At 42.9% G+C, this 10,477-nt stretch overlaps 2 protein-coding genes across 6 annotated transcripts in view; both read right to left on the bottom strand.

Annotated features, from left to right (window-relative positions):
* Positions 1–145: 145 nt before the first annotated feature.
* Positions 146–6,376, bottom strand: grinab (glutamate receptor, ionotropic, N-methyl D-aspartate-associated protein 1b (glutamate binding)). 2 transcript variants are annotated; one of them, XM_046834120.1, is made up of 7 exons: positions 6,219–6,376; positions 3,432–3,752; positions 3,221–3,333; positions 2,302–2,502; positions 1,701–1,829; positions 1,168–1,311; positions 146–981 (listed from the first exon to the last, which is right to left on the bottom strand). In XM_046834120.1, the coding sequence occupies exons 2-7, from the start codon at positions 3,745–3,747 to the stop codon at positions 832–834; spliced, it is 1,053 nt and encodes a 350-aa protein (XP_046690076.1). In that variant the 5' UTR covers positions 3,748–3,752; positions 6,219–6,376; the 3' UTR covers positions 146–831. The 2 variants fall into 2 exon arrangements, with proteins under 2 accessions (XP_046690076.1, XP_046690077.1); XM_046834121.1 differs by lacking the exons at positions 3,221–3,333; positions 3,432–3,752; positions 6,219–6,376 and adding exons at positions 2,598–2,710; positions 2,811–3,132.
* A 788-nt stretch (positions 6,377–7,164) lies between these two features.
* Positions 7,165–10,477, bottom strand: part of kif13a (kinesin family member 13A) — a 26,232-nt gene continuing 22,919 nt past the window's right edge. For all 4 annotated transcript variants that reach the window (XM_046877736.1, XM_046877740.1, XM_046877737.1 and 1 more), the window contains 2 exons: positions 9,547–10,375; positions 7,165–9,410 (listed from right to left, as the gene is read on the bottom strand). In XM_046877736.1, the coding sequence (XP_046733692.1) occupies positions 9,271–9,410; positions 9,547–10,375 (969 nt within the window). In that variant the 3' untranslated portion in view covers positions 7,165–9,270. The remainder of the gene's footprint in view (positions 9,411–9,546; positions 10,376–10,477) is intronic.

The raw sequence follows: 10,477 nt of genomic DNA, 5'->3' as shown, positions 1-10,477 counted from the left end.
TGTCTTTGACCTGCTGTGGACAAGGAGCTTAAAGCAGTTAAATTCTGCATGTCCTTATAAAGGATTTTAAATTGCTGGAATTCCTCCATCTGAGCTTCACGCAAAAAAAATGTTAGGTAACTTTCTGTAGAAAAAAACAGGCATATGAGAGGGAAAAAAAAGATTTATTTCTCGTCTTTTTATCAGATATACACTGGTCAGCAACAACAAAAATACAGATAGTTTTTTTTTTTTTTACACGTTTTTCTGAAACACAGCAGTGGAAAGAAATCAAGAAAGTGAGATTTAAAGAAACTAAAACTAAAAACGTGTGTGTGTGTGTGTGTGTGTGTGTGTGTAAGTGTTAGTCCCCTAGAGAGAAAAATAAAGACATCACACTGTAATTCCACGTCTACTAATACATGGTTACACACTACAGCTAATGGATCACTGCATTAAAGGGGTGATAAGTGATCTCACGACATCATCGCAGCAGCGCAGAAACGAACTCAAACAGAGAACTGGATCTGTATTTACAGGACCGGAAACCCGGGGAAGCGGCGACGGGAGCGACTCCGCGAGTCCTGAGCCGAGCCAGAAGACGCCGGTTTGGGATTCGAACATAAACCCTACAGGCTTCCGTTAATGTAAATCAGGATTGAGAAAGTGGATCGTTGTTTAGTGTAAATAATAATAATAATAATAATAATAATGTTGATTCACAAGTTATGATTTTTTTTTAAACCACAAACATTGATAAAACAGCCTATTCTATCTATAAAGACATTAAAGACCCCTGTGACGTCTACCAGGGCCGCCATGACGTGCACTCCCCCGCAGACAGCGCTAGTGTTAGTTGCGGCTTCGTCCGACGATCTGCAGGATGTACAGGAAGATGTTAATGATGTCCAGGTAGAGGTTCAGCGCTCCGAACACGTACTCCTCGGGACTCAGAGACAGCTTCTTATTCCCCAGGAGCAGCTGCGTGTCCACCGCCAAAAACTGCAACACAAACCTCGGTTAGTGGAACAGCCAGCGATACGACGGCGTTCATGACCAGCTGCTCGCTACAGTCTCTTCCTGAATCCTACACAAATCTATCTGCACGCGTTTCCGTGACTACGAGCTACGTCGGCTAGCTAGCCTGCGGATTCCCTGAGGATACGGGTTATAAGGGGAAAATCTTACGCAGGTGAAGACGAGCGCGCCCAGCGAGGCGTAAACGATGTGCAGGATGTTGTTACGGATGAAGATGCAGAGGATCCCGAAGATGAAGAGGACGATCACGCAGACGAACAGCACTCCGGCGCAGGAAGTGAAGTCGTACTTGCTCTGTGTGGAAAAGATCTTATCACTTTGGCTTCAGTGTTTACTCACATCTCACACACACACACACACACACACACACACACACACACACACACACATTCCACTTAATCAAGCAAACAGGCTTTTTCCAGGAAATCCCACAGAAGTTACATATCCAGAGCTGGAAATTTACATAAAACTCTGAATCGTTAATTCATTAAATATTTATTAACAGGTTTGTGTGTGAGCACAACGGTTTCTGGGTAAATTCAACAACAAACAAACTTATTTCATTTGAATTGTAAAATGTCACGACGTTGTAATTCCCATCCAGCCCGCAGGGGGGAGCTCTAACACACAAATTTTAATTTAATCCTGAAAAAAAAGTGAACTGGTTAAAAGCAGAGTCTGACCTGCAGGGAGAAGATCACCACGGTGAAGCAGACCACCACGGTGATGCCGACGGCCATTACGACGGTGTCCGTGTCGTAGAAGCTGGCGATCATTCCCGTCATGTAGGACATGCTCAGAGTCAACACCGACTGCAAAATAGCGGCAATAAAAACAAGCGTCAGGATACGCCATCGTTTCTTTTTCACTGGAGCATCGGAACACATGAAAGCGACCAGGCTTCAGATTAGCATTGTTTAGAACTTAGTTAGGAAAAATTATTAAATCATAACATATCGTAAAAATAGTTTTTAATAAATTAAAAAAAGATTTTCGAAATTTTAATATAAATTTTTTTTAAATACATTTAGATAAATATAATTGAATGGAAGCAGCTGATGAGGATATTAATATTTTGCCCTAATGATTTAAATTTATATATTTTTTTACACTCGACTGTTACTGCAGATTATTTGTTCCCAAACTAAACCATGAAACTTTGTGCATGAAGAGTCGAGACCCTAATACGTAGCTCAAAACATAATCTACGCCTCTTTCTATATGCGTGTTAAAGTTGAACGTGTGTAACGCCTGTATACGGACAACATGATGCGGGGCTGTTACCAAGGCAATCAGGTTCCATGGGTGTTTGCGGCGGAATTCCCCGCAGCAGCTGATGGCGATGAGCGGGACGAGGAAGATGACGTAGGACACGTAGTACGTCCAGCTGTTCTCCCTCACAAACGTCTTGATGTTCTGCTCAAAGGTGAACAGAGCGACCGCGGAGAAGGTGATCAGCAGCTGGACGCTGAGAACCAAGAACACCTGCGGCGAGCGAACACACACACACACACACACACTTTTATTCCTCTTAAACCTCGATTTATTTTGACAATTTTCACGTATTTGTTTGTTCTCACCTTGCGGATGAACGCGCGTCTCACCAACTTGTCGTCGAACCCTGAGATGGTGATCTCCTCGTGGTCGTACACCGGAGGAGGCTCGTCAGTTTGGTAAAAATTGTTGGATGCATCTGAGTTCCGCAAAAAAATACAAAAGTTAAAACAGTTCAAAAAGGTAAAAAGTTTACAGACGTAAATAAACTCCGCTCGGAGCCACGCCCCCTCACTCACCCGGAGTGTACTCGTATGGAGTTGGGTTCGGAGTAGGATTTGGGGGCGGAGGGTTGTACGGAGCCGCGTTTGGAAAAGGAGCCTGTGGATATCCGGGTCCCCCAGGAACGAACATCGGATGTGTGAAAGCTCCCGGAGGAGGAAAGGGAACGCCGACGGGCCCTCCGGGCGCTCCCGGGACTCCCGGCATCGCGTTGTAGTCTGGAGGAGGAAGGACGAATCCGGCGGGGTTCGGCTGCCCGTACACGAACGCCTGTGGGGGCGGAGGCGAGCAGGAGTCCACAAACGGGACGTAACCACTTTTATTTTGAGCCATGGTCACTGCAGAGATGAAAAACACACACACACACTTTTAGTCCTCTTAAACCTCGATTTATTTTGACAATTTTCACGTATTTGTTTGTTCTCACCTTGCGGATGAACGCGCGTCTCACCAACTTGTCGTCGAACCCTGAGATGGTGATCTCCTCGTGGTCGTACACCGGAGGAGGCTCGTCAGTTTGGTAAAAATTGTTGGATGCATCTGAGTTCCGCAAAAAAATACAAAAGTTAAAACAGTTCAAAAGGTAAAAGTTTACAGGCGTAAATAAACTCCGCTCGGAGCCACGCCCCCTCACTCACCCGGAGTGTACTCGTATGGAGTTGGGTTCGGAGTAGGATTTGGGGGCGGAGGGTTGTACGGAGCCGCGTTTGGAAAAGGAGCCTGTGGATATCCGGGTCCCCCAGGAACGAACATCGGATGTGTGAAAGCTCCCGGAGGAGGAAAGGGAACGCCGACGGGCCCTCCGGGCGCTCCCGGGACTCCCGGCATCGCGTTGTAGTCTGGAGGAGGAAGGACGAATCCGGCGGGGTTCGGCTGCCCGTACACGAACGCCTGTGGGGGCGGAGGCGAGCAGGAGTCCACAAACGGGACGTAACCACTTTTATTTTGAGCCATGGTCACTGCAGAGATGAAAAAAAGAACAACGGCTTAATTATATTTTAATTATAATATTTTTACAAAAATGCCCTGAAAACACTAAAATCATTTAAGTCTAGATTTAATGCATTTTTTTTACTCCAGACATTTTTACCTTAATACATTTTTATACAAATACAAAAAGAAATATATATAAAAAAGAAATAATAAACCTTAACGCTCCTTACAGCTGACATCATGATAAATTACAGCTTCTCTGAGATCTTTTAATGTGTTTACAATTTTATTATAAAATAAACAATTTTAAATACTTTTTTAATCTTCATCAAGTTCAGCATTTGTACTTTATTTTAACTTTTTTAAAGACTTTTAAAACATTTTAAATAATATTTTGTATATTTTATTTATTACTTTTATTTATTGATTTTTACTGAATTTTTTATACCACTGTAACCGAATATGAAATGACGTAAACAGTTAATAATTAAAACTCAACTAATAATAAATGATTAACATGCAGTCTGTACGAGTGGAAAACAATCTATCGCTTCTGATTGGCTGAGAGTGAAAACAATTCTTTTTTTTGGTTTTTTACTTACTAAGCCACACCCCTCACATTTCCAGAGAAGTATCCAAAGCTCCGCCCTAAAACTTACACTGACTCGATTAGAGTTCGTACGTGAAGACTGTCATGTCATTTTTCTTTGGGAGAGCTACTCGCTGAACATTATTACGCAAGTTTCCTGTTCAAGTGAAAAAAGAGAATGAATTTTGCCTACTGCACCTTTAAACCGGTTCTTTTACTTATTACACTTCAGCATCCAAATAATAATAATAATAATAATAATAATAATAATAATAATAATAATAATAATAATAATAATGATAAAATCCTTAAAACAGCCGAAAGTCTAAACAGTGACCTCACAACAGAGCTTCAGTCTGATCAGATTCAGTGCAATCAGACTTTTGACTGATCCAATTATATCTGGAATCGGAATACCTTTATAATTCCATCACTCTACCTGTAACACTCTCACTCCACCTGTAACACTCTCACTCCATCCCTCACTCTACCTGTAACACTCTCACTCCATCCCTCACTCTACCTGTAACTCTCACTTTATCCCTCACTCCATCTATCACTCTACCTGTAACACTCTCACTCCATCCCTCACTCTACCTGTAACACTCTCACTCCATCCCTCACTCTACCTGTAACTCTCACTTTATCCTCACTCCATCCATCACTCTACCTGTAACTCTCACTTTATCCCTCACTCTACCTGTAACACTCTCACTTGATCTCTCACTCCATCCCTCACTCTACCTGTAACACTCACTTCATCCCTCACTCTACCTGTAACACTCTCACTCCATCCCTCACTCTACCTGTAACACTCTCACTCCATCCCTCACTCTACCTGTAACACTCTCACTCCATCCCTCACTCTACCTGTAACACTCTCACTCCATCCCTCACGCTACCTGTAACACTCTCACTTCATCCCTCACTCTACCTGTAACGCTCATTTCATCCCTCACTTTACCCCCTCTCCATCCATCACTCTACCTGTAATACTCTCACTCCATCCTTCACCTCATCATTGTACTTTTTACACACTCACTCCATCCATCACTCCACTTTCTCATTTTACCAAATTTTCTATTTATATCACTCTACAGTCATCTCTCGTTCTTCCAGTAGCCACTAATATTCCCCTGTTTTTTCTTTTTCTGTTCCTGCTTTCATTTTGAAGCTAATAGAACACTCCCACACAGACTTTATAAAGCCCACATCCTGGTGTCTCGTGATCTTCTCCCTCGCTGCTTTAAAGCTCATTTCCCACAAACTAATACACCGGTTTCTGATCGTCTCCATGACGTGACGTGGGCAGTGCGTGGACACTTGTGTCATATCACCACATCTCTAACATCTGATACTTAACCAACACACAGTTTCACATTAACACGAGTCACACTGAAATCCTTCCCTGGAAAATTAGCTTTTATACATTATACATATAATAAATCATCAATAACCGATCGATACAAACTTATAAAAAACAGGTTGTATTTAATAGATGTATATTTTAATATCATATTAGAATGTTAACTGGAAAAAATAAGGTTAGTTTTAATTTTTTTTAAAAGGAATATAAATATAAGCCGTGCATTTGCGTGTGTTCGTTTACATTCTTCACATTACAGCACAGTGAAATATTAATCACACACACACACACACACACACACACACACACACACACACACACACACACACACACATTTCGTAGCTGACTGTATAAACACAGTTAATACACATTTATTATAATTGTATTTATAAAACCAGACCCGGAAGTGACCCCTGATCCTCTACAGTGTGAATATGAAGGTAAATAAACCACAACTTCGACCAACACCGAGGGCGAATTAAACCCTTTACTTCACCTAATAAACATAGAACAACGTCACACGTCACCACAACGTACCTGTTTTGCAGTTTTCTGTGATTATCCGCCGTCCAATTCAGCCTTCAATAATCAAAACGAAAATAACAATAACCAAAAATCTTGAACACTACTGGAGTTCTTTCTCGCCTCAGTGCGCCGCCGCCATCTTTATTTCTGCCCCTTGTTCCGCTCAAGCTCCGCCCCCTCAACGCATTGACTGACAAGGACGCAGCCAATGAAAGTTTGAGTTTGTGGGTCACGTGACGGAGCATCATCTGTCACTAGGCGAGCGTCTTTAATGCGTATTGCGAGTGACGTAGAACAAACAAACAAACAAACAAACAAAATGAACCCGGGATTATTTTTTTTTTAAAACGATATATCTATTAATTAATAAAACATGTATAAATATGTTTTAATCCACAATACTTTACATCATTTAAGTCTACTGGTGCATTGAAAAAATATAATCACATAATCACATAAAAACCCTTTTCAACATTTTTGTCTGTGCAGGACAATTGAGATCTTCCATGGACCAAATAGCATGTCTTCATGGAGCGCTTGCATTGTGGACAAGCGTGTAGTCTTGTTAAAAGTGTGTAGCTCGAGTTTCAAGGGAAATTGGAATGCAATCATATTTTATACAACTGTTTACTTTTTTTCAACTCTCTGAAAAGGAACAGCTCATTGGTTAAGTTGTTGGACTGATCAGAAGGTCATGAGTTTAAATTCCAGCATCACTAAGCTGCCACTGCTGGGCCCTTGAGTGAGGCCCTTAACCCTCACCTGCTCACTTACAGTATATAAATGAGATCAGTGTAATAATATACTGGAGAAATGCATCTGCCAAACGTCATAAAAACAGATGACAGAAATCATCTCCCCACGCGTATATACTGTAAATAATATTTGTGTTTGAGTGCAAACCGATGACACGCTCTCACAACTTCACGTCAGCACAAATCAGACACAAACACGTGACTCAAACTGTAAACGTATTCTGTATTCTAGATTTTTGTACCCATTTTTTTTGTCTTGATACAATATAAATACAGCTCTGTACATCATTATATAGGTTCAAACACAGCTCTATGTACAAGTCCTGGTGAAGGAGAGCAGCTTGTCTTTCAGAGTAAGGGCTTGGGGTTGTCATTTATCCACATACACACACACACATACAGTTACAGCATTAAAACACACCACACACACCACAGCTCTTCAGCTTTTAGCTCCCCGAGGCCATTCGAGGCCGGAACGCGTCCGCCTTCCGTCAGCCTGTTCAGCTTTTAAAAATATATATATCTATCTATTCATTTAGTTGCATGAGTATAAAAAACCCAAGGCATGTGCTGATTATCAGTTGGATCTGATCGTGATATTTAACACACAGTGTTGTTATTGCAATGTCATTACATCAGTTTGGGTTTTTTTGTTTGTAATTGGAAGGCAGCTCTGTAACGCGAGAGATTTCTATATTTATATATCAGCAAACAGTGATAAAGAAACCCTTTATAAAAAAAAAATGCATTTCAGCACAGGCTTGTTACAAAGTAAGAAAATATTACTCATTAGTCAAAAAAAGAAAGACAAAGCGTCACGACCGAAGTGGACTGACGAGTCGAACGGCGTCGGCATTGCGTCCGTGATGAAGTCCGAGCTCGCCCTGTGTTACAGAACAAGCCGTTAACCAAGGTGCTTTTTATGCGTCCGATCTGCAGCTCTCTCTCTCTCTCTCTCTCTCTCTCTCCATATTATATAAATATATACATGGAGACCTCTGTGCATTCAGGACACGTCTCTCCAGTGCAAGCGTTCAGGCAAAAGTTTCCCAAATAAAGTTCTTTACACAGATACAGTACAGAAAACAAGGCGACTTCCTGTTACAGACTTCTTACTGCGATTGGAAAAGTGTGGTGAGGCGTCTAAACCAAAGATATGGCACTTAAGTGACAATTAGTCTCACACACACACACACACACACACACACACACACACACACGCACACACACGCTAGACCTGAGCCAATTATATATTCTTGATCATTACGGATGCTTCAGAATGTCCGATGCTCCTGTGAGTTTAGATACAGCAGATACACTATGCATTATACATGTGTATAAGATTATAATAATAATAAAAAATCTCCACTAAACATGCCGGTCACTAGGGGGCACCGATCAGGATTACTAAAACTTCAGTCACTGTCAAAGAGAGAGAGAGGAACATCAAAGCGATTCAGACTCTGACCTCTTTTTTAGATTAAAAATAATAAAAATCCTGAATCATCCACAGGAATTAATTCTCAGGAAGCATTCAGTAATACGATATAGATCGTGTAAACGTCAGAGAAGTGTGAGATGCGTTCAAACGTGTTCAAGAGTTAGCACGTGGTAGGGTTATGTCATACTCACGTGTGGCCACGCCTCTTTTAATCCAAAGTACAATTTATATTTAGTAAAAAATAATAAAACATGGGAGGATTATTACAATAACATTGGCTCATGTCTAACACACACACACACACACACACGATAATAACACAAAAGGTTTCAGTTGTAACAGCACATCAGAAGCGTCTTTGGTAACACCTGATATAATCCCATGAATAAACAGTAGTACTTTCTCTCCACTTCAGCTGATTTTCCCCGATTTCAGCCTCGAGTCTGAGCCGTGTTCAGTCCAAGTGGTCAAATTTAAGATAAAAAAACACGGAAGCTGGCTGGAAGTTACGCTTGAGCTTAAAAACAAACAAAAAAAAATCAATATATAATATATTGTAAAGAAGAATTTGTGCAACTTTGCATTTAACATTCAAAAAAGGGATCGTTCTTTTTTCTTTAAATAGTTCCATAGTCTCAAAAAATATACACAGGTAAAAGAAAGAGAGAAAAAGAAAGAGAGACTACGTTAGGTATGTGCCGATAATCAGTTATATGCTATATTGTGATATATTTAGCACACTATAGTGTTTGGATCGTCCCCGTGTTATAAAGGAAGCTCTGTTTTATCCTGAAAAAAAACGACTAGAACATGAAAGAGTAACGCCACCGAACCACATCCATCCCATAATAAGTGGGGCATGTCTTCCCTACAGCAGGACAGGCTGGAGCTGTGGGTCTGCGTCCACGGAGACGGGCGATCTGCTGAGCCACGCCGGACGCACAAACACGCCGTGACCCGTGGCGCAGCGGAAATACACACGACCCTGCACAGTGCCGTCGTGTTCACCTGGACGCAGACAAACACACACACACACACACACACACACATGCTAATCACGGACAATGTACAAATGAAAAACACATGATGACATCACAGGGTCGTTAATTAAAGTAATTGATTGATGAATTATTTCTGGACACACCTCCTCCAGCACAGTGCAGCTCCACTCCTACCCAGATGCCCTGCGCAAACTCGACTCCGCCCACATAGTGCACCGTTCCGCTCCTTGTGCCAACCCACACCTGCTCCCCAGGTGCCATCCAATCAGGCAGCTGGGTCACCGGGACACCTTCTTTGTCCTCATTCGAGGGGGCGGGGCTAACTCCGGTTCCATTCCTTTGTGCCACGTCTCCTGCTTCAGCAGGTTGAGTGTCGGTTCCCGGCGAGGACGAAGGAGAAGACGGCCCCTGGGCACCGTTGTGAAGGTGGACGCTGTTAGCGTTCACGTCTGCCGGACGTCTGGGGGAAATCTTGGCACGTTCCGCTTCCACATGCCAGTCAAAGTGCTTAAGTTCGTCGTCTAGCAGTTCGTCCCCGGCTCCTTTGAAGTCCGTGAACTCCTGACTGGTGCTCGAAGAGTGGATGTGAGCAGAATCGGCTTCTGTTAAGGCACTTTTAGAGCTCAGGGGGTTCCTGGTGTGCTCTTGGAGCTCGGGGGCGTCCCTGGAGCCGACGCTGAGACGGTCCGAGCTCTCGCTGCCTGAGAACGGAGCGTCGGAAAGTGTGGCGTTGGAGGTGCTGTGCGAGAAATACCCGCTGCTCACCGTGGGACTGCGGGACACTTCCTTCTCCACCACTCGGTTTCCAGGCGGCGAGGCCACGCCCGACAACGAGTCTCCGCCCCCGCACAGGCTCGCGTTGTACACCTCAAAGTTGGCAAAGTCTTCAGGGATGTACGTCCGGAAATGACGGAGAGACACCGAGGCGGGAACGGCAGAGCGCTCCAGCTCAGGCTCCTCCTCCTCCGAATCCTGACCAATCAGCCGCAAGCAGACAATGAACACAATCATAACGCATAAACGATGGTTCGAGGCCGTTTTTAGTGAATCGTAGTAGCAAAAATATAATTCAAA

Source organism: Silurus meridionalis, chromosome 21, assembly GCF_014805685.1.
Source record: "Silurus meridionalis isolate SWU-2019-XX chromosome 21, ASM1480568v1, whole genome shotgun sequence".
Classification (NCBI taxonomy): domain Eukaryota; kingdom Metazoa; phylum Chordata; class Actinopteri; order Siluriformes; family Siluridae; genus Silurus; species Silurus meridionalis.
This window is presented reverse-complemented; position numbering and strand designations above follow the sequence as displayed.